We start from the raw sequence: 24,455 nt of genomic DNA, 5'->3' as shown, positions 1-24,455 counted from the left end.
GGTCCTTATGATTGTGGAGGCATTTTTGTGGAAGGGGGTGGAGCAAGTCCCTCCTCCTTCAGCCACTGTTGTAGGGAGCAGAGCTGGGGGACCCCCGCAGAGCCTCTGCGTGTGCTGCTCCCTGCTGACAGGGGAGGGGACTGCCCTGCCCTCCAGGAGAGGCAGTGTGGGCCACCGGGCACAGCCCATGCTGCTTCCTCTGCAAAGCTCCATCCACAGCAAAGCAGAGTTCTGGAGGACGTGTGGGGAAATGCCTCACAAAGGTCACCTCTGACCACCCAGAGCCTGCCCTGGCAAGGGGTACGAAGGAGTTGGTGGAAGAGGAAAACCAACAGGAGCCTCGTCAATGATGAATGCTTAGCAAATAAATAATTCAGAGCTTTGGGGATCCTTTTAGAAGCAGTGTCTTTCCACTCGGCTTTGCCTGCTGAAAATGTTTTCCCAAAGGTGCAGCTGCAGAATCACGTGTCTGGGCGGGGAGAGCAGGAACGGCCTCCTCAGTGTCACCCTCCGGGCTGCCAGGGTGACTGCAGGCAGGGGTCCGACCTGCTGAGCCCCCACCCGCTCCTGCCTTCCACCTCGGGCAGCCCTGGCTCAGAGATGCTGCTCACATCTTCACCCCAGCAGCCCCTCCTCCCTGGGTGTCCAGGGCCACCACTCTGTCCCCCCTCCTTCCCACCCCCACCCCCCAGGAAGCCAGCTTCAGAGGGGGGGTAGTTTGGATCTTGCCTTGTCCACCTACCCAAGGGCGCATGTCGTCCCCCGAGGGTGGGTTGTTTGGTTCACTCCTGCGTCCTCCTGGCAGTCGGTAGTTATTCACTAAGTGCCAAGTAGATGCCAGGCTCCACTTGAAACAGAGTAGGGGCCCCCATCTTTTCCTCAAAGTCACTGTCTTTTCCAAGTAACTTTGTGGCCAGCAATATTCACAAACCACATAGGCAGCTGACTCACTCATGGCGCAAACAGCTGTATGACCAGCACCCCGGCCAGGCACATAGAAATGACCTGCACTGACGTCCCCCGAATTCTGCATTCATCCATCCTCCAGATTCAATAATATCCTGCAGTCCTCTAACAATAGGCAGAATTTTGCATGTTCTAAATTTCTTAGCAGTGAAAGTATATACCACGTTCTTCCAGATGTCTACCTCCAGCATCGTGCTTGTGCACCCCGTTGTGCGTTCCCACTGTGGGACAGTGCAACTTTTCCACTGTAGTGGGCATTAGGATTCCTCCAGGGCTGACCCTACCATTTGCTGTTCTTGCTGTTTTTTGGTTGAACATTTGCATACATGTCTGTTAGGTATAAGATTGAGAATGATTTTGCAGGGTCAAGGGGCAGGTACACCTAGTACCTTTTTGCGGGTGGGGATACAGGGGCTGAACCCAGAGCCTCACACTGAGCTACTCCCCAGAACACCCTTTTTTAAGACAGGGTCTTGCTAAGTTGCTCAGGGTAGGCTCGAAGTTGTGATCTCCCTTTTTCAGCCTCCAAGAGTGCGGGAACTACAAGTGTGCCGCCATGCTCAGCACTTTTGGAGTGCCCACATGAATGGATGTCTGCATCCTCAGTGGGATGGGCAAGGTGGAAGTGGTTCATACACCACCTCCCACTAAATTATTTTCTGAGCGTGGTTCTACATGCAAGGATCCAGCCACATCTGCCACCTGTCCCTGCCCCAGCCAGATGTAGTTGATGCTGGGGTCTGGCAGGGTCTGCTGTTAAGTTGCAGATGCGGCTGGGGCTCTGTGGCCTCAGCCCCATTCCTGACACCTGTTCTCAGGATTCTGCCCAGTGCGTGTCTCAAAGGTCAGAATTTGGTCCTAATAGTCTTGGGAGGGCCACGTCCCAGCCCCTAGAAAAGTGGGGGAACCGCATAGTTCACCCAGTCTGACCTCTTCTGTCTCGAAGCTTGAGTTGTCCTCCACCCTTCAACACCCCATAGCCTCCCCTCACATCCCACCAGCTCCCTCCACGTGCTGCACCTGTTGACCTTGCCATGAGCCATTTGTCCCTCTGAGAGGCTGGCTTAGGGCAGACTGAAAGCTCAGACAGATGACCAGGGAACGTAGGGCAGCTCCAGAAATTCATGACCTCTGTGCTGATTATAGGGAGAACTAAACCCTCATGGGGTAGGACTGATCCTGCTGGGAGCTCTACTCTGAAAGGACCCTTGTGAGTTTTAGTTGGACCTGGTGACCCTATGCTGACATCTCCATGACTTGTCCAGAGACTGGCTGCATCTGGGTTCCGTGGGGAATCCAAATCCCTGGTGTCCTCCCTAAAACCAGAGCACCTTCTGAATCATGCTGGGGTCTCCCTATTATTCTGGATTCTGGGTGTAACTGGCTGTGTGCCCCCTGTGCAAGCATACCCAGGCCTCAGTGAAGCTGTCCTCCAGACACCTTGTGGCCCCTGGGGCTTCCCAAGGGCTCTCGAGCTGACAGGCTTCCCAGGGTGGCTTTCCCGATAGACTCGGATGACTTTTCCAGGTCTTCCTGCAGACAAGTGGATGTGGCCACATTTGCTTTGTGAGTATCAGCATCACAGCTGACAGATTCTCAGTGTGAGGGTAGCAGCTCAGCCCTATGTTTACTGCCCAGGACCAGATTCTGACAGACAGCAAATGCCCGCAGCAGGGCGATGAGACCCAGTCCCCTGGAGCAGCGTGGCCTCAGAGGCGATCGGTGTGGGTGACAGAAGGGAGCAGCTGGTGTCAAGGGCCCCAGCGGGGCAGGAGGGCAGATGGGAGCAGCTGATTCCCGGAGCGCTAAGATCTGAGCCCAGTTCCCACAAAGAGCTTTCAGATCTGGGGGCTGTGCTTGAGCACCAGGCAGAGTTAGGGGCAAGCGAGGCTGGCACGGGCAGGGCTGGCTGGCAGACCTCACTGCCCCCGCTGCAGCTGGGCCTGGGCGTGAGGTGTCGGCCTCACCTTGGGTTGCAGGCAGGTGAGAGGAGTGGCATGGATCTGACTCAGTGGCGGGGGTGGGGGCACTGGCTCTGCTCCCACCTGCCAAGACCACACGGTCACTGGCTGTGACCGAGGAGCTGCCACTGGAGAAATACTCTGTCAGTGTCCCTGACGATAGGCTGCCATCTTTCATGTGTTCATGATGCCACGTGTTTTGTCATCTTGCAGGGAAGCTTCAGGTCTCTGCCCTGGAGAAATCGTTTGGGGTTTTATACCAGGTGACAGGCTAGGGGTCACACAGGGCTGAGATGTCCCCCCAGAAGGCTCCGGCCGTCTGATCTCCCATCTCCAGCTTTGCAGGGAGTCTCAAGCTGAGGGCTGAGACAGCCAGAAAGACCTGCCTGGCCCACAAACGCCCCAGCCGTGTTCGGGACACCTGGGATGGGAGCAGCCCTCAGTGGCAGCTGGCTATTTCCAGGACACACTGGCCCAGTCCTACTCCCTTCCAGCAGGGGCACAGCAGTGTGGCCACTGCCTGGGCGCTCCACTTGCACCCGCTCCGGAAACTGGCTTCCTCCTACACGCAAGGTCTGAGGTCTCTACATCTTCAAACTGACTTACTGAGTTGTTTCACTATACAAGTAATATGTATTCATTTTAGAAAGCTAAAAAATCAAAGTAATCAGAAAATTACTTAATATCTTGACATATGTACTTTGTCTTTTTCCTTGTATTTCCATCAACTTCTTTTATCTCCCTGGCTCAGAACCACCGCGCCTGACCTCTAATTGCCTGTCCTTGCATCCTGCTGCAGCGAGACCGAGTCCTGAAGTCCTGTCTTGGTCCCATCATGGTGCTCTCACTGAGCACTGGCTGCCTGGCACAGCAAGGGTTAAAGGTGTTCCCACCGACTGAGCAGTAAGGAGGATGGGAAGCTACCTTAAAGTCTATTGCAGAATTAAAGCCTGTGTAGTCAGCATCTGTAAGAGGCTACAATAAGATGCCTTCCAGAAATCGGCAATACAGTTAAGTGGAAGTAAATCAGTAGAATGCACATGTAGTAGACGGGATTAGTGGCCGGCAGGAGTCACTTCAGAAGACAAGTTACCTTTGTGAAGCAGAAAAGGCTAGCCTAGAGAGATTGTGGAGTTGCGGTTAACAGAGGCAGCGGCAGCCCGACCCGGGCAGAGGGCCCTGCGGGCACAGGGGCGCGCGTGTTTGCACGTGTCAGGAGGGCTGCTGTGTGGGGCATGAGAAAGGAGTCCCCAGGCTGTGGCAAGGTGTTTGCTGCCTTGGGGACAATGGAGTAATGCAGGGACAATACAGTAATGTAGGCAAAGGGTGCAGAGTATAGGGACCCCTCGGCCCATGTTCCGGGTGCAAATCTAACTCCTCCGAATGACAAACACTGCCCTTTGCAGCCTACGCGCAGAAAGCAGAGGCTGCTGTTGGGCTGTAGCTACTAACAAGAGGAGCGGTGATACTGTTACTGATAATGTACTTACCAGTCTCTCGGGAGGCTGCTCAACAGCAGCCGAGCCCAGAAGCTGTTTTCTGTGTGTGCTCAACAAAAGCACCCAGATCCTGGACGTGCCATGCTGGGGCCGTGCACTGAGCCTTGGTGACCCGAGTGACCCCTGACACCCCGGGAACCCCAAGGCCTGCGGGGCTGCAGCCTCCCTCATGGCACGACCTGCAGCTACGATGCCTTATGCGGCTCGTGTGAAATAAACGCTAGTTGTGGGGGAATTTGTTTTATTAGATATAAACCTAATGTAGCCAACCAACAGTTATTACAGAGTTGTGGGAGTCATGAATGGTAGCCACACGCACAGTGTGGATTCTATCTGCCTGCACTTCGTAAAGTTTAAGTGGGATAATGAGCATAAATTGCTTACTTCTTAGCACACGGTAAATACTTGCCATGTGGGTTTTTGTTTTTAGCTTTTACCGCAGTTGTTTAAATCTGACAGAACTCTCCTATGGTGGGGGTTTTAATCTCCCAAACAGCAGATTTGTTCTGATACAAAAGAAAATCACTTTTATTTTACACGGCAGTATTTTAGTATTACACATGAAAGGAAAGTTGAGATGTCTCAGGAAAACAGTATAACTTTAGGAAATTGTAGAAGAGTCAACATTGTGCTTAAAACTTTATAACACAGTTTAAAAAAAAATAGCACAGAACTGAATATTGCAAAGTATGAACAGCCTCACACAGCACGTGTGAACATCAGGATCCCAGAGCTCGAACTCAAACCTCCGGGACGGGCTGGCAGCCACGGGGGAGGGTCCTGCTCCACCTCGACTGGAAACAGCTCCAGTGCCAACTGAAACAACGCTCGCCGCTTGGTTACCGCAGTCATGACAAGGTGCAGGGGCGCATTTTCAAATGGTGAATTTTAAGAAGTAACCTTGTATTAATGTTCGGACCTGAGACAAGCTGACATCCCTAGAACACGCAGCACAGATACACAAGTCGGGTCATCTGCCTTCTCCCCAGCGTGGGAAAAGCAGCACACGTTCCCCAAGCCTACAGCGAAGTCGTCTCCCGACTGCTTCCTGTTCACACCTCCTCTGGGCAAGGGGACAGAAATGGTTCAATTGTTTTCCTCATGTAGAAAACCAAAATGTGACAGGAAAATTTTGCAAACAGAGTATCTTGGGAATAATCAAGATCTAACTGTATAAATACTACTTTATTCAACTTGTGCCGTTTTCCTTATTTTGACAGCTTTCTAACGTATCTGGTTGCATCCTCTTTCCCAGATAGAGAATTAAATTTGCTTCAGAGGTGTTTGTTATGATCATCTAAAAAGAACTGTCACGTTTCAAACAGACCAGGAAGTAGAGGTTAAGGACTAAAGCTACCATTCCCAAGATACAAACAAATCTTAATTCAAATCCAAAGTATCTCAGCAAACAACTATGTGGTTTTGTTCTGGTCTTGGTTTTTGTATTGTACTACTCTGAAATCCAAGTCAACTTTTTTTTTTTTTTTAAAGATTTCCTCATACTCTGGTTTCTCTTCAGATTGTATAAATCTTTTGCCTTTTAAAGATTTCCTCAAATTCTCATGTTATACCTTAAAAATTATAATATAAAAAATAGATTTGATATTAAAGCCTTGCAGTACCAAATGGTTATAATCACAAAAGCAGTTTTGAAATTTAAATTCTAAAATCCTGGTTAGATAAGAAAGCCAAGTTCCACATTGGGAGGAATTAAGTTTCTATCTGTAGCCTTTATGCCAACTTTCTTAAAGGGGGAACAGTGCCAGTGTCCACAAGAGCCCAGGACAGCAGTTTAGCCATCCACACGGCCCAGCCTGTGCTGAAGCGAGCATTCTAGGTGCAAATGATAAAGCAATCATGTCTCACCGTACAGCTATTAATCAAGCCTATTTAACATGACTGTGCTTAATGCCTATGGTACACAGTGCAGTCTAAATACTTCTAAAGTGCCTATAGATACGCTTATGTAAATTAGCAATATAATACCAGGATTATAGATTCCTTCATATAATATGGAAGAGAATAGGCCTAGAATTTACGTTCAAAGTACGTACTTTTATATCCTTAGTTGATTTCAGAATGCAAGCATAAACAAGTCCAGTTCAATCATATTTCAGAGAATTATTAGTATTAACAGTGCTAGGACAAAAGGAATTCTTGCTTGTGCTTATTTAGGAAAGGCTGTTTTGAGATCCAGGAGTATCTAAGATTTAGAACCCAATGGAACGTCTCCAATTCTATAAAAGTGAAGCTTTGTGAGTTTTAATTATAAAGAGATTGTGCAAATATTGAAAGTGGTTATCAACCATTATTACATCCAAAAATTCCGTTAAAATTGTGGCTAATCTGGCAGTTCAAGAGGATAAAAAACAGGAACCTGGACAAAAGTCACTGATATTACTGGGAAAGGGCCCAACCTTGACGCATACGGAGCTTCAGAAGCGTGGCCCCATGAACGTGAGCTCCATGGCTTAGAGACTTGACTGCTGACGCCGGTTCGTCTAACTGGCGTGGCTGTGGGCCCGTAATAGAAAAGCAGGGGCAATGGTGTAGAGAAGACGCCCACTGCATCCCGCCCAGGGGACTCAAAGCGCTTGTCCGGTGGGCACGCTAGAAGGGGCAGGGGTTGCCCTAACAACCCTGAGCACGTAAGACTGACTTGTGGCTGGCGGGCATCTGGCTCCCCTCCCTGCCTTCCTCTGGCTCCTCTCTCAAGGGAGGCACCAAGACCCTCTGCCAGGGCTCATCAGACACCCCCAGGCCGCCAGGGCCAGGGTGGCAAGGACATGCTGTCAGCCTTTCTCCCGCGTCCACCTGCCCTCCCTCCTCACCGTTCCTGCTCTTCCTGTCGCCTTCTTGGTTTGACTTGCTGAGCCTTTAAATTTCAGTAGGTGGGAACCTTGAGCTGCTCTCTCATCTAGCACAGAAAGTTGTAACTAACACTGTTTTCAAAGGAAAACCCATACTCTGCCTTCTCAACCCTGTGGATGTTCTGGGGACCTAAGCCTAACAAGTCCTGAAGACGTCAGGGAAGAAAGCTGCAAGCCACCTCCTTCCTAAACCACAGCTACGGTGACACACAGGAGACGTCATAATGCTGGCGGAGCACGGGATGTGCCGCAGGAGCGCGCTCACAGATAGCCCGGGTACCAGAGTGCTGCTCTCCAGCTCAGCGGCTGTCGTTTCATCAGGCCATACTGAAACTTCCTCGATTCTTAACTATGCTTCACGTACAGAAGATTTGGAGAAATGGCAGAGAACCAACTAACATGGTATAAGTGGAGAGAGCAGGAGTAAAATTCTGAAGAGAGCCAAATAAAAACTGATTCTGTGCATGTGACAGAGGACATATACAACGGGTTGTGACAATTAGTGACTGTTACACAAAATATTTGCTCCTGACTTAGCAGTGAACTATTTCAGATGGTTTTTCATTTGCATAAAAAATCCATGCATCATATTGAATTCTAATCCATTTCTCACCTAAAGCCATTCTAATGCTTCATACAACCAAATGAAGCAGAATTAATCAAACCTATTAGATTCATTCCTAATTCCTATAGGACTTCTGTCTTGTAGCATTTCCATGCTAACTAAAACTATGTTTTTAAGATGTTAAATGTGGCTGCCTCCTAAATACAATACCTACAGAACTTTCTAAATGTTTTCCTCAGATCTGAAGAACAATTAAGAAAAGCCGGGGAAATGGGAACCCACCCAAGAGGCCAACTCAAATGCCCGAGCCAAGTCCGCCTCCCCTTCCCCTGGGTTCCCACAGCCTGGCGGGTGCTAGTTGGTGCTGGAAGGTGGGCCGTTCGCAGTGGGCATCCAGTTTTACTCCGGCTGTCTCCCGCAGCCCCTGCAGTGTGCAGACACCCTGAAGAGTCCTCTCTCCGCTCTGAAGGTCTAGCTCGGCCCTGGCGTGGAGGGTCATGCAGACACTGGCCATCACCAGAAGCCACTTGTCCTCCAGGAAGCTCCCAGGAGTACGTGGGGCGGCTCTGGTCCGGACCCCATGCAGAAAGTAGACAGAAGCACGGGGAATGAAGAGCACTGCCCAGCGACACCAGATTTCTCCAGTGAGCTGCTTGCCCGGGGGGCTGGCGGGACAGGGGTGCTGCCTGCGTGTGCAGATGACACCGAAAGTCTTTCTGCAGAGGACAGGCTGTCTGGGAAATACAGTCGCCTTCGCTCTGGGTAGCTCCTCCATCTGATCCATGATACTCTGTGCTCATCACTTCGCTGCTTTCAAAAGTTCCCAGGGAAATTAAGGCGGGGTCAAAATACGTGACACCAGATGCTACATAGAAAGTAAGTCAAGATACAAAAGAAAACCGTTGGTAATAAAAAGGTCTTGGTTATAAGACTAAGAGTGACGCTCACCAGCAGACCACCGAACTGCTATGGTTGGTACAAGCGGGTAGAAAACACCAACAGCACTGGAAAAGGGTCCATCAGACAAAAGTACAAAAGCTCGGCGCGGATCGGGGCGCGGCTCCCCGCGGGCGCTCGCACCTCACACCGTGGTTTCTATGGTTTCAATCACTTCCAGGTCAGACTGCGACGGCGAAAGCAGGGTGCACTCATCCGGCTCCCAGCTGCTCTCTGGGCTGTAATCCTCCTCGGAGCTCAGTTCTGCCCCTCCTTCCGTGTCCTCGTCACACGACTCCACATAGTGGGCCCCGATCGCGTTGATCCCGGAGTCCTCAGAACTGGAGGGAGAGGAGCAGTGACCCCTTTTTGGTGTGTTGCTCGCTTTTGGAATTAAGGCACCATGTGCAGAGACCTCCTCGGGGCTCGTCTTGGGGGAGTGTGGGGGCGGCTGCTTCTGCACGTAGCACATCTTCCCGTTGATGCATTTCACCTGATAGTTGTCGAGGAAGAGGTCTGAAATCATGCAGTATCTCGGCGAGTCAGGGGGAAGGGGAGGCTGGAAGACAGAAGCGAACTTCAGAAAGTGTTCGGTGAGCGACACTGAGATCTGAATGGTGTCGGGGGGTTCCCGGGGCCTGGCGGGAATCTTGGTGCTGGGGAGCTGTTCCACCGGGGTCATAGGCTGATACACGTACTTGCCTGTGGGTCACAAGAGACGCAGGTGAAGTCTGAGTTTACACAAACTGCACTGACATACCTGTAATCACTGCCTTCTCATGACTCAATGTTTAAAACACTATTTCAGTAACATCTCAAAAGAAACTAGTCATAGTCATTCAACACTGTTGTAATCCGTTTAAAAAGCACAGTGTAGAATACTAGTCCTCTAAGAGACTCAATGTACTTCCCCGATTTTAACCTAGGAGTTGTTCTAATGCCTCTGAAGGGGAAGGGATGGATGCTGCAGTCCTTATTTTACAGACGACATTAAATGATTCACTGTCACACTGGAACAAGGAATGGCCTTGTGGTAAAATACACAATATAGTGTGTATAGTATGGTAAAAACACAGCTGTCAAATGGTAATATACTATAAAATTATAATTCCAGTTTTATCTTTAAAGTTAATATATACATTTAAAAACTGGAAGAATATATGCCAATTTATCCCCAGAATCATGGAGGACATTCACCTTCTAGGTTTCTGGGTTTGGTTGATGGTGCTGGGAATCAAACCCAGGGCCGTGAACGTGCTAAGTACCCAGGTCTGCCGTGGAGCCGCCCCCAGGCCCTCGGTCGTATGCTCTCATCGGATCACATCTATTTATACAGGCAGTGGCCTCTGGACTGGCCTGTTCACGCCCATGACTGCATCAGGGTGAGGGGGAGTGATTCTCAAGGCCGAAGCGCACCCGTGGCCTAGGGGAGAGGCATTCTCCGGACTCCAGACTCAGCAGCCCACGCCGAGCAGACACAGCCCAGTGTTCGCTCCTCTCTCAGCCCTCAACCGATGCACGGCTCACATGGCCGTGAGACCCAAGTGGATCGGGTCCTCATGCGTCTGTCCCCGTTCTCTCTACTTCATTTCACACAGAGCAGAGCCTGCTTTGTGCCGAGTACCAAGATGAAAATTATCCAGTCTGTAACTCTAAGATGATTGTAAAATAAACCAAAGGGAAAAATGGCTCCCAAATCCTGAAGCAATAGTCACTATTGTGGGCACTGTCTTGGATTTTTCCTAATTTACATTAACTATTACCAGTCAGCTCAAGTTGCATCTTGTGTGCATATTTGTGGCAGAGCTTTTTCACCTTAGCACCACTGGCATTTTTGCTCAAGACAACTGTGTGGGGGTGGGGGTGGGGGTATCCTATGCCCTGCAGGGTACTGAGCACCATCCTCCTCCTGCCAGAAGCAGCAGCAGCTCCTCCCCAAGCATAAGAACCAAAGAGAATCAAAACATTGTTTAATGTCCCCAGAAGGCCACTGCCTCCTGGTCAGGAATCACTAATTTACGATGTCCTGATGAGTGTCTTTTGGTTAGCAAATCACTCATCATGCATGTCATTTGCTCCTGTTTGATTTCTCCGTTAGACTGAAAATCATGTGAATCCCATCTGTAATGAAACTGTCTTTGGTGTTTTTTTAATTTTAACTGTTAATTTATCCACGGAAGAATAGTGATTTCAGATCAGAAATGTGAGTGATACTCTACACCACAAATCATGCACCCTCAGTAATCTATGAATATCAAGCCAGCCTACTTGCATTTTTTATTTGTTTCCTGATTCCTGAACCCAAACCAGACAGAAAAACCTTAGATGTCACAATTTCTTTGTAATTAAGTTACTCTAAAAATATTTTCAGCTTCATCCTGGAGTGCCACATGGGAAAGGTATATTTAAAAGCCAAAGAGTGTTACGCCTTCAGGTTCCCAGGTGTGCTTCCAAACCTGGACAAATGTCATGTAAATGCTACCGTGTGATAAAAACGTTAGAAGAGCCCACTCACACCTGCCTGGGGCGCTGAGTTTAGGGTAGAGCAGGTGCCTCCGTTTCCTTGTATGGTAAAGCACAGGGTTCCTACCGCCAGGCAGAGTGGAAAGCAGGGCAGATCTCCCAGGCGGCACAGCAGGCCCTGCCTCTAAGCGCTGTGGACAAAGGCAGGCCTTGGCGCCTCCCTGCAGACCTCAGCCTCAGGGTTAGAGTAGGGTGTGTGGGCACGAGATGCAGCAGAAACTTGGGGAATGGCCCCGTCCTGTCCACACAGTGCTGAACAAAATGACTGGAATGAAGTCCGGTCTTCTCTATCTGTGGCCAGAGGTCACTGAGCTTTGGGGGTTGCGGGGAGCAGGCACTGAAGAAGTACTTTTGCGGAGCGCAGACTCAGCTAACCATGGCTGGTTTCTGTCCCAGCCAGAGGAGGCTCCTGGCCGTGGACCCCAAACTTCCAGAGCCTCCGGGAAGATAGCTCAGCCGCACAGTGCCTGCCCGGTGAGCACAGGCCTCTGAATTCAATTCCGGTACTAAAAACAAAAACAAAAAAAACCCCAAATTTCCAGAACCATCCTCAGTCGTGGAGGGAGCAGGGCTTTGGTCCAGGGATGGAGGGAAGACGCGAGCCTGCCTGGGACTTCACTCTCCCGCCTCACTAGCCCCTCTCACCCTGCTCTGTGCTTCCTCTTCCGTGCTGCTGCACATTTTCCTTAGTTTCTCTCCTCTTGGTTCTTCTCCCTTTCTCTCACTGGCCCCCTCTCCCCCAAAGCTCTTCTTATTTTTGGAATGTGGCACTATGGGACGAATACTGTCACCACCAAGAGTCATATGTTGACAGCCCAGTGCGATGGGGTTTGGAGGCGAGGCTCTGCAGTTAGCTTTAGATGGGACACAAGGCGCGAGCTCCTGCAACGAGTCTGGTGCCCTTCGCAGGAGATGAAAAGGCACAGCCCTCTCTCTTCATGGGAGGATTCACACTGAGTGCCCTCACTGGCCACTGACTCTGCCAGCGCTTGGATTTCAGACTTGCCAGCTTCCACCTGGTGAGACATGCTCGCTGGTTAGGCCATCAAGCCTGGCTTTGTACTAAGCGGTCTGAGCCAATGGAGACACGCGGTGAGCAGAGACGCGGGGGCGGTGGGGCGGGGTGGGGGGCGTGCCTGCAGTCTGGGTTCCATTCCTTGTGCAAGGTGCACCCACTAAATGCGCTAACTTGGAGCTGGGTCAGACCCCACGATCTGGGAATACAGATGCAAAGAGAGAGAGAAGAATAGTAAAGAGCCCACACAAGTAAAGTTTAGTATCCCCCTTTCTAATGTAATTACTACGTAATGCCATTAGGGCTTGTGTCGAGATGGCCCCCAAAGCCTCATGCACTCAGAGGTGGGCTTTGGGGAGGCGACTGGATGGTGGGTGTGTGGTACCAGACTGGTTCATGGATAGGTTCTCCTGGGTGTGCTCTTGGGGGTGAAGCCTGGTGGAAAGGTCCAGATCCCTGTGCACACGGCCGGGACGGTGTATATATGTCCCTTCTCCTTCCTTGATCCTGCCGCTGCCTCTTTCTGTCTGCCACTCCATGAGCGCTTTCTCCTCTGCGATGCCCCTCTGCCAGGCCACCCTGCCTCGGGGCCAGCTGACTAAGGACCAAAACCCCACAAACCAAGTTAAAATAAACCTTTCCTCCTCTAACTTGTGGGTGTCAGGTATTTTGTCCCAGCAATGAGAAAGTAACTAAAACCAATGCTATATTGTTTGATTTGCTTAGAAACACAAGTAAGTTTTAAAAATATGCCTGGAGTAGAGTGCTTAACTAACGTGTGAGGTCCTGGGTTCTACCCCTAGCACCGCCAAAAAAGAAAAAAAGTTTACAAAGTTCATAGCAAACACGTGCTTTCTAGACTCCAAAGGGGTTAGTGTTTGGCTTCGGTCCCCAGTAACTTCTGCCCCTATGGTGCACTGCCCCATGTTCTCAACAGCAGCTCCAAACCTAAAAAGATCCTGAGTCGTGACTTCTGGACTTACTAAGAATAAAATGAGCATAGTCTAGTGAGGACTAAAACAAAGGGGTTTCCAAATGGCCAGGAAACTCAACAGCCACAATACTCTCAGAACAGCGGGGTCGGCTGTGCCAGTTAAACATGGATGAGAACTTTTGAAACTTAAAGCTGTAAAAGACAAAGATACCAGACTGAAGGCTTAAAGAAAAGTAGAAGGATGAGATTAAAATAAGGGTCTAGATACCATCTGACCCAGAAATTCCACTTCTGGGTATACACCCAGGGTCTAAAAGAGGCATTGGTGCACTCACGTACTAGCAAAATTATGTACAACAGCCACGAGCAACCCAAATGTCTGTCAACAGATGACCAGATAAACCGTTCATATGAATTTCAGCCTTAAAAGAAGGAAACTCCGACACACGCTACAACATGGATGAATCCTGAGGATACTGTGCTGAGTGAAATAAGCCAGTCGCAGTAAGACGAACACTATGATTCCACTTACTTGAGGTGCCAAGAGTAACCAAATTCATCTGGACAGAAAGCAGAATGGTATTTTCCAGGACTGGGGCATAAGAGGAAATAGGAAATTGTTAACCAGAAGTTTGAATTTTGCAAGATGAAGAGTTGTGGAAATAGATGGTTGTGACAGCTGTACAACAGAAATGTAATTTAAAGTCACTGGATTATACACTGTAAAGTGGTTAGGATGATAAATATTATGTAAATTTTTACGACTATTTAAAAATTTCTTTAAAAATTGGCATAATTTATTATATTAACAGACTGTAGAAAAAACTTCATATGCTCCAGAATAAACGAAGAATCTTCCCACTCAGTAATGACAAAGAGAAACGAAGTTAAAAAAAAAAAAAAATAGAGGCATGGCTGTCCCCCAGAGCAATGTTAAGGACCCTTGTGCCGATGGAAATGTCCTGTGACTAAACTATCCAGTGTTAATACTTGGTTGTCCTACTCTCCTACTGCTTTGCAGCTGAGCTGCCACGGGGAATACTTGGTAAAGGGTACACAGAACTCTGTTTATCGCAAAACTGCATGTGACATCTACGATTTTTTAAAATAAAAAATACTGAAGACAACAGGAGAAAAAAGTTCCACAGAAATGTCGTTGTGCCCTTTCAGTGCATCCTCAGGAGGGAGGGACTTCAGTCGACACATCCCATCACAGGTGGAGTTGGTTAACTCTAAATACCTGCTTGACATGGTATTTGCCTAGGTTTCTCCACTATAAAGTTACTGTTTTGTTAGAGATATTTTGAAACCATGAAAACCCTGTTTCTCTTCATACTGTTGCTCAGTGATTCTAACAAGCATAGGTGGATCTTGTTTTTGAAAATTATTTCTGAGGCATCTGTCACAATCATTAAGGTAGTGTTTCCATGTCTAGCATTCCTATATTTATTAACCGGCATTCTGTGTAACCACCAACAGCCATTCCTTTCTCCTTCAATTTCTTCAATGATTTACCTAAGCACAGACTCAGATATTTTATTTTATGGGTTGCTACTCATTACTCTCATTTATTTGATTGTTTAAAGTGTCCTACAGTTTGCTCTTGGAGCTTACTACAGTTTGGACCTTTGATGCCCCACAAAGGCCTGTTCTTTGAAAGCTTAGTTCCCAGCCCAAGATACTACTGGGAGGTGGCAGAACCTTTTGGAGGTGGGGCCTCCTTAGGTCCCTGCAAGTACCCTTGAAGGAGACACTGGGACCCTGGGTCTCCCTTGCTCCTTGTCTTTCAGCTTCCCAGTGCCATGAAGTGATCAGCTTGGCTCTACCATGTGCTCCCACCACAATGTTTCTGCTTTGCCATGGGCTACAAGCCAACTGAACATGGACTGAACCCCCGCAAACGTGAGCCCAAAAAACCTTTCCTCCAGTAAGTTCATTACTGAGGTGTTCTCCCACAGTTACAGAAAGGTGACAAACACAGCGCTCCTTAACGGCAGCAACTGTATCCTCTCAACATGCCTGTATTCAAGTTTGAAGACTTCCTTATTTTCTGGCACCAAAAGACATTACTGGTTTATTTTACTTTCCCTGCCCCAGTGTGGGAATTTGCCATTTCTCAAGGAGCCTTAATTTCTTTTATTAAGAATTATATATATTCTTAACCTTGTTCTTAAAATATTCCTGGGAAGTGGGATCTTAGTTTGCTAGTGACACTTCAAATCAATCACAAAGCTCATTCATTGGAAAGCAAAGACTATACTTCATTACAATATTTAATGCCCATTAAACATATGTAAAAAGTTAATGAGTTTGAGGTTTATATCTGTCTGAAATCTTTTTGAAGTAATTTGAAGCCCTCTCTCTCATCACATAAAAAAGTTAACTCAAAATTTATCAAAGACTCAAATGTAAGACCTTAAAATTATGAAACTATTAGAAAAAAAATAAGAGAAACACTTCAGGACATTAGTCTGAACAAAAATTTTCCTGATATAACCCCAAAGCACAGGAAACAAAAGTAAAAAATGATAAATGGAATTATATAAAAATGCTTCTACACATCAAAGCAAAAAACAGTGAAGAGATAATCGACAGAAAGGAGAAAATATATGCAAATTGTTCGTGGAATTAATATCTGGAATATATAAGGAACACAACTCAATAGCCAAAAAATAACAAATAGAACACAAATGACCCGATTTAAAAATGGGCAAATGACCTGAATAGAAATTTCTTAAAATATGATATATAAGTGGCCAACAAGTACATGAAAAAATGCTCAGCATAACTTATCAGAGAGATGCAAACAAAACCCAATGAGATATTACCCCAGTTAGAATGGCCATTATCAAGAAGGCAAAAGATAACTAATGCTGGCAAGGATGTGGAAAAAGGGAGCTCACCTAATACTGTTGGTGTGAATGTAAAGTAATTCAGCGTTGTAGAAAACAGAACAGGGATACACCTCAGTGGAAAAGCACTTGCCTAGCATGGGTAAGACTGAGTTCAGTGTCCAGCATCCAAAAACAAGCCAAGAGCCAGGCGTGGTGGTGCATGCCTGTAATCTCAGCACTCAGGAGGCTGAGGCAGGAGGATCACTGCGAGTTCAAGACTAGTGTGGGCTACACAGTGAGTCCAAGCCAAGCCTAAACTGCATAGCAAGACCCTGTCTCAAAAAACAAGCCAAAACAAACAACTAACTAGAAATTGAACTACCATATGACCCATTAATCCCAATACTGGATATATATTCAAAGTAAGAGAAATCAGTAAACTGATACCTGTATTTGCATATTCATTACAGCACTATGCCCAATACTGAGATATGGAATCAACCATTGGCAGGTGAATGGATAAGGAAAATGTGAAATAGATCATAATATTATTCAGCCATAAAAAGAATGAAATTCTGTCATTGGCAGAACAAGGATGGAACTGGAGGACAATATGTTAAATGAAATAAGACACAAAAATCAAATACTGTATGTCCTCATTTATATGTGAAAGCTAAAGAGTTGATATCGAGAGCACAGAACTATGGGGAGGGTGTTGGGGGAGAAATGGAGGCCGGAGTGTAGTTGTTAGGAGGAGAAACTAAATTTTTATAGCCCAGTAGGATAACTATGGATGACAGCAATTAAGTGAGTATTTCAACACAGCTAAGGGAGTGCCTTCTCAGTGTTCCCAATACAAAGAAATCATAAATGTTTCAGATGATGGCTGTGACAGCTGCCACCACACATGTATTTAAATGTCACACTGCAGTCCATGGATGTAAAATTATGTATCAATGTAAAACATTTTTTAAAACATCAGAAAAAAACCATAAGCTAATGAGATAACTTACTATAAATTTTTTAAAGTGCATCAAAATCACTTTCTAAATAATGAAACTGATTTTACAACATCACTAAAATCCCATCCATAAAAATGTGACCAATACATGAATAATTTTAAACATCTCATCTCTTTTTGGAGACACTGGTTGAATAATTTCAGCTGTTTCTCAAATAAAAGTCCATTAAAACCACTAAATAAGTAATTTCCACTACGCTAAGTCTTGATTCATAATATTTGATTTTCACTCCTTTGGTGTTTGGGAATAGCATATCAAATAACACCAAGATGATTTATGTTCTCATCTTGGTCCTCTGGTTAGAAAAGAAAAAGAAGTAAGAACAGTTACTACACTCTCAAACCCTTGTAGTAAGGCAGGGTCAGATCTAGGACCCAGAACTGGACACCTCTTGTGTTCTTTCCTCAGAAGGACACATTAGCTCATTAATAAACCTGTCTAGACCAACGATGGCGAACCTTTTAGAGCATTCAGTGATACAAACAGCCCGCTGAGGCATGTGGGCCATAGGTTCGCTACGACTGGTTTAGACAGTGCCTGATTAACTTACACTGTCGTCCTCTGCCATTTGCTTGAGCTAACGTTTCAGTTTGTAGCAGTATGATTACATCTACTTAAGATGTTTCTGTCGGTTAGGAAGCACAAAGAGAAGAAAACACAGAAATAAATGTAGAAGGTAAACTAAATGAATTTATATACCCTATTAAGCTACTACATAAACCTTGTTAAGACTTTTTAAAAATCAGTTGTGTGTTTTGATTCTTAAAAAAGATCCTGTGAGAAGGAAATAAGCTTTTTTTGCAGATAGTTTCATAGCTGTTAAATGTATGTCCTCTTGACACATGAAATATATTGTTCGCAGGGATCCAAAGTAATTTAAGTATCAGCTTAAGCCAAATATAATTAGAAAGGTAAATCTGAGAAAAGGAAGAGCGGCCTGAGGTAAATGCATGCAGTTTAGTTCTTTGATTTTATAATGTGAACCACAACTGTGTTTATTTTATTCCCAACATCATTCAGTATTTTGAAAGAGATGTTAAATACTCTTATTTTACAATTTATACAATGTCCATTATTTGGTATCACGTCACAGACTAAAAAGCAAAAGGACCTAGCATTTATTAGAACCAATATGTTTTGTGCTTTGTCCCCTTACCCCATTGGTAGTCAGTATACTAATATCTTTGTACTTTGACCTATGAGAATACATATTTTCCAATATCTTGATACCTCCATTGTAAACTGGAGCAAGATCCTTGCTCCAATTTAAGGAAGATAAATTTAAGCAAGATCCTTGTCTCTTCATTCCAGAACTGTACACGGTCTTCAGAATGATGGAACAATACTAACGTGAGCCCATCCCCAGTGAGGCAGACCACCAGAAGCTGGGGTTACCCACTCGCTGAACAAACAGTTACTGATCACCTACCACGTTTATACCACTATCAGACGCCACGGGGAAATGAAGGGTGCTATGTATTCCTGCTTTCGGAAGCTTTCACGTTCAGAGAGAAAATAAAAAACACCGAAGTTGAGTGAACTGTAGGAATGTGCGTGCCAAGGGCACTCAGCAGGCAGCAGAACAGGAGCTCAGGCTTCCGAGGGGGTCGGGCATGGCTTCGGCGGGAGCTGCGGAGCAGCACAGCAGGAAGCGGAACTGCTCCAAACTGGCTTCCAAAATGGGGTGTTCTCTGTTTGGCACTGGGGATTCAGGAACTGACCAAGAGCGCCAAGGAGGAGATAGTCTGTGAGCACGACTGAAGCGGGTGGGACTCGGGGTGCACAGCCAGGGGGCGGAGGAGGGGACCGCGTGAGCTGCTGGAGAACGGGGAGGGGCAGATGAGGACAGAGGAGACGGCGGGGACTTCCGCCTTAGTCGGTACCCGCGTCCCGATGCACTCGGGGAGAGACGGGCGCGTACTCGAACACATCGCCACAGGAACCTGCAGACACAGGCCGTTCCTGTTCAAAGAGGGCCACGAGGCCCCTTCTAGGGCCGGAGAATGCAGAACCGTCCCGAGATGTAACCAGCTAAAATAGGCCACAGTGCGGTAGGGACTCTCAGGTTTCTCTTCCTGTTAGGTGGCCAAATGAGGGCTTCATTCAGTGACCATCTCTGCTGCTTTCCACGTAAGCTGGAAAGCCCCACTTACCACCCGCTGCTGATCTGCAGAGCTAGTGGAATGCAGTACTCGGGCAGAACAGAGAGCCAGGGGAGCCTTTTCCCAAGATGGGTCACTGGGGGTGGCGGGAAGCCTGGAAAGCGTATGCTCAGAACAAGGATGGCTGCTGACAGGGCACAAAGAAACCCAAGCAGAGCGCAGCCAGTGTCTGCAGTCTGAGCGCAGAAAAACAGAAATGTGTCAGGGTAAAGAGAAGTAAATGGGATTTTTTTTGGTGGCGGGGTGTGTGTGTGTGTGTGTGTGTGTGTGTGTGTGTGTGCGGTACCGGGAATCGAATTCAGGACCTTGTGCTGGGCAGGCAGGCGCTGTGCCACTGAGCTGTATCCCCTGCCTGGGAAATGTATTAGCGTCCCATCACTACAAGATGAGGTCAGATACACAGCTATAATCCTTTTGATTGATAGGAATAATAAAAATGAAAGGCATTATCTTTGATTTTTTGAGATGATCAGCCTTGACTCTTTACACATTTTATGTGGCCATTTCAGCCTCCTACCCTTCTCTGAAAAATCACTATTCATGGGCTGATTAGCAAGACTGGGAAACTGATTTCTAAAACTGAAGTCTGAAAAATTTATTTGGGAACAAAGAAATCCCTCCGGGGCGACAGCAAACGGAGAACCTGAGCATGACGGTGATGGTGAGGCTTCCTGCCTCCCCCCAGCACACGCTGCAGTGTCCTACAGATCCCAAATACATTATTAGCAGCCATTCACCCAGCGGACAGACACCGCTGACGGAAGGAAGGGGAACTGTGACCGACGTCCGTCACACTGAACTGATCTGGGGATGAAGAGCTCGGAAATCCACTAGGAAGTGAAGCTAAATACAAATCTGCTCCAAGGAAAGTAAGATCTCAAAGCATTGAAAATGTCTGTGCTTAAGCATAAGGACTCACAGCAGGAACTCAGAGGTACAGAATTTTTAAAATTGTAACTTCGTTAAAGGTTATTTTTGTAGGTAACATGTTTGTTCACTAACAGTCTCATTTTCAAGATGGTACAAACTAACACAGCACTCTGGAATGCCATTTTAAAATAATCAGCCACAATAGTAATGAAACACATTCTACGTATCAATGCGATGTAGCTTAAAATCAAATTATTAACATTTATATACATGAATTTCAGTTGTGATATAATAAAAACATGATTTTATCTTTAATCAGCTGTAATCATTACCCTTCATTTCTCTTGGACCTGCAGCTTGGCCAGCCAATTCCAAAACTGGTGTCACTGCAGAGTCCCAAGAATTAAGGGTTAAAAACTAACAAATTAAAAAAAAGCTAACAAAGTCAGTGTCTCACAGCCTAAGTGGTGTCTCTATTTCACTATCCGTTTAACTACTGTTGAATGGGGACAAGGAGACTTGGATAATGGCACCAAAATTCAACATGAAGCTTTGTTCTTGGACTACTTCGTCACAGTTGTCAGGGTGTAAAATCCATGCAACAGTAAAGAGAAAAAAAGGAAATGGCGGGGGGCGGGGGCGGGGATCAGAGTAGGTGAGACTGTGAATCCGCTAGTTGTCCATGTGCAGCCTCTCGGCTCCAAACCTTCCCATGCGTAACAGACGTGCCCTGCCGTAAGGGACAGAAGCCTAGGAGCACGTCTCCTCTGCGTTTTTAGAGTACGGAGGGAACCGCTGGAGGAAGCGGCTGTGCTCACGGCTGCTGCAAGTGTGAGGGGTCTGGCGTTTTCTACCCCAGCCCTGCACAGAACACGCAACCTTAGGCGCAGGCCTAGCTTCGTGGCAACCTTCCCACAGCCCTCTCCACACAGAAGCCGGCGTTCCAGTGTGCCTCCCTACACCACGGCTCCGCCCCTCTGCACAGCTGCCCGGCCTGTGGCCTGCCTGCATCCCACAGGCTACTTTCTTCCTGCCAAGCAGCTGTGGACCAGGACAGCCCAGCAAGACAGCAACTTCCTCTGCTGTCCTGAGGTCTGAAGCACACTTTCTCCAGTGAGGTGTGAGCCCCCGCCTTGGGGAGGGAACTGCCTTCCAAGTTTCTCCTTCCCAGGGTGTTCTCGTAGGGTCCTACAAACCACGCAGAATTTCCTTGTATCTTATAGTCACTGTCTTCTTAGAGTGTAGTAACATATCAAACTTCTGCCCCATTTAATCTGCTATATGGTTTCTTTCTCTTGACTGGATTCAAACTGACTCAATGGCAATATGTACGGGATTTGATGTAGGTAGTAATTTTCTTAGTAATTTTCTCAGTAATCTACTGAGAAAGTATAAGTATTAAGAAATGAAGTAGTCTGTATATTTGCAACCAATACTATTAAATAATGTCACATATTAAAATATATACAGTTCCGATGTTTAAATTGGCACACTGACAATTTTAGCAAGTTTAGGATTAACAGAGAAGATTTTAAAAGAATGTATCATAAAGTCTATTTTTTAAAAAAGAACATGGCCTTTGCAATTTGAATATTTCTATATTAATAATTATTGTCAAAAACAGCTAAGAAAACCAAAAAGAGTTCACCAAAGACCCTTGATTATTTTCCCCCAAATGATCTCTACCTAAAAATGCTTTCCCTGAAAAAAACAAGCACGGAAAAAATTCTGAATCCAGCCTTCACAATAGATGAACATATGTTCATTTCATTCCAGAGTGAAGAACTTGAGCCCAGTGGCTGGAAGGACATTCAGCGGCTTTATGAATGAGACCAGCGCGGCGGGGCCAGCCGAGGACAGACAGGCTGTTCCACAGAGGCTGGAATAAAGCTGCCCTGGAAGAGAACAATGCAGAGCGAAGGGAGGAAGCAAGCCCGACAGTAAAGCACGAGGAACACAAAAGGCCCAATCAGCCACCCGAGAAAAGAAATCTCAATTCACATGTGAAGTTCCTGACAAAACCGGAACAGCATTTAAGACCAACTTTCAACATTCAGCCCTGGGATGGGCAGTGTGGAGCTCTGTCCGCACTGTGGGTGGAAATCTATGCCTGCAGCAGACACCTTTAGGCTTTTAGCCTACCAATGCATCCATGAAGTTTGGTAATACAAAAATGCAGATTTTCAAGGCCAGTAAGATATCTATCCATGTGCAGAGGCTTTAAAATTATCACTTCAAAATACAAGGAGGAAAAGGCACCACTCGTATTAAGGATGACCCTTGCAGAGAAACAAAGCCACCGGCCCACAGCAAAGAGGAACACGTCGGGTACAGCCGCAATGGCTCCGCCTGGGTTAATCCAAGCAAGTAAAACCAGCCTGGAAATGGTCTAACTGTACAGATGGCTGGCTCAAAGAGGTCCCCACTGGTCTTGAAAGAGGCACACCAACTGGGGAACCAGGAGGGGGAAAGTTGCTAATAAAGAAGCAAATAGGATTTCTGTGAATCCTTTGCAGACCGTGGTCCTAAAAGGCCCGGTGAGAGCTTCCTGATGGTTTCAAAGAGACTAAAGAGGCTTTTATTGCTTCTGTTGGGAAAAAAGGCCACATTCTATTCAAAATGAGTATCTTGGAGAGTTCATTCATTAATGCTAATAACTCAGAAAATCTCGTTTTCCTATAAAATTCCAAACATTTACAAAATGACGTGACAAAGGCAGAAACGAACTTTAAGTCCACAGACTGCCTTCCATATTGTGAATGGGCCTCATGCAACCACCTGCAGCCTGAACAGGGCAAAGACTGGCTTTCCGGGCAAGAGGAAAATCTCTAGCCTAATGCCTTTGCATTCATCTGTATCATCAGCTCTCCTGGGTCTCAAGCTTGCCGGCCCACACTGCAGATTTGGATTTGCCATTTTCCATAACTTTATGAGCCAATTCCTTATAATAAATCAACCAAAAACTTTTCCCGTTCTGTAGGCTGTCTCTTCACTGTATTACTTACTTTGCTATACAGAAGGTTTTGGATTTGATATGGTCCCATTGTTGATTCCTGATGCTACTTCCTGTGCATTTGGGGTTCTGTCCAGGAAGCCCTTGCCATGCCTGTGTCTTCAAGAGTTTCACCTGTTTTGCCTTCCAGTGAATTAACTGTTTCTGCTTTAACATTCAAGTCTTTGACCCGTTTTGATTTTAGCTGAGTATACGATGAAAGGTACGGTTCCAGAGTCAATCTCCTGATGTGGGCAGCCAGTTAAAAGATAACAGAAGACAGGGAAACGGAACTTTTGCAAAAGTGAAGGGGACCAAGAGACGGAGGGAGGAGGAAAGGGCGGAGAAGTAAGGTGTGTTCTGTGCGTAACAACTCCATGGGAGGAATGTGATCATTACGTACTGCAAACGTGCGCTGATAAAATTAAAAATCTGACTTTGAAGAGTCAGCCAATCTCTTCTCTTTTTCTTGCTTTTCTCCCTCTTCCTCTGCTCCCCCTCTCCACTCCGTTTCTGGAAACAATGACTAATGTGACAGTGACTCATTTTATTTGCAACGGCAATATAATCAAATATAACCAACTCTAACTTCCACTAGTGGGCAGAAAATGGGCCACCTTTTCAGTTGAGCTCTCTTTTCCCTGGATGGGACCACCATAAGCGCAATCTTTCACTTCATCTTCCACTTGCCTTCGACCAGTAGGTAAAAAACAGCACTGAGAAGCCCCGCTCTCCTTCCTGTAAGGGCACACAGGCACGTGTACTATTTATTCTGCACTGATTATTCTACACTGAGCTATGTCAAGTCCAATTCTCCTGCAACAAAATGATAGAATTCGCATACATCCATAGATCATTCATCAGGTATTTCCACTAGATTTTCTATTACACATTGTCAGTATGATTTTTCCCACTTTCATTGATTACCAATACTTTTGATTACTAATGATCATTTTTAAATATCAATTTTTAAAGATGTTATTCTTCATGCAATTTCTTTTGGGCTTGATGTTAAATAAAGGCCAAACTGCATTCTGTCTTGGGTCCCAATTCAACATGGTAAAGTCAAATTAAAATAATGTTAAGTATCTCAAGTATTGGGACTTATTTATTTTCCAATATTTCCTTTATGTAATTTGAGTTTTACACAGGGATTCACGTGATTCTATTTCAAATTCTGTGTCCCTTTTCTAATTATATGATTCCTAAATAGTCCAGGATTTTCCATAGAAAATGGCTGTTATGGGGCTGGGGATTTAGCTCAGCGGCAAAAGTGCCTGCCTGGCAAGCACAAGGTCGTGAGTTC

At 46.4% G+C, this 24,455-nt stretch overlaps 1 protein-coding gene and 1 long non-coding RNA gene across 5 annotated transcripts in view; one reads left to right on the top strand and one right to left on the bottom strand.

Moving 5' to 3' along the window:
• Nucleotides 1–4,930: 4,930 nt before the first annotated feature.
• The window catches only part of LOC102014570 (chromosome unknown open reading frame, human C3orf70), a gene marked incomplete at its 5' end in the record, with an annotated part of 67,256 nt that continues 47,731 nt past the window's right edge, over nucleotides 4,931–24,455 (bottom strand). The window contains 1 exon segment of the mRNA XM_005383303.2: nucleotides 4,931–9,499. Coding sequence (XP_005383360.1) covers nucleotides 8,943–9,499 — 557 coding nt within the window. The 3' untranslated portion in view covers nucleotides 4,931–8,942.
• On the top strand, nucleotides 18,555–23,124 carry LOC102014053. 4 transcript variants are annotated; one of them, XR_001233775.1, is made up of 4 exons: nucleotides 18,555–18,872; nucleotides 19,797–20,221; nucleotides 20,937–21,275; nucleotides 21,934–23,124. It is a non-coding gene; the product is annotated as an uncharacterized LOC102014053 (long non-coding RNA). The 4 variants fall into 4 exon arrangements; XR_001233774.1 differs by having other exon boundaries at nucleotides 18,555–18,891; XR_001233776.1 differs by lacking the exon at nucleotides 18,555–18,872 and adding an exon at nucleotides 18,907–19,176.

This window comes from Chinchilla lanigera, unplaced genomic scaffold (assembly GCF_000276665.1).
Source record: "Chinchilla lanigera isolate Chin_1 unplaced genomic scaffold, ChiLan1.0 scaffold00019, whole genome shotgun sequence".
Lineage (NCBI taxonomy): Eukaryota > Metazoa > Chordata > Mammalia > Rodentia > Chinchillidae > Chinchilla > Chinchilla lanigera.
This window is presented reverse-complemented; position numbering and strand designations above follow the sequence as displayed.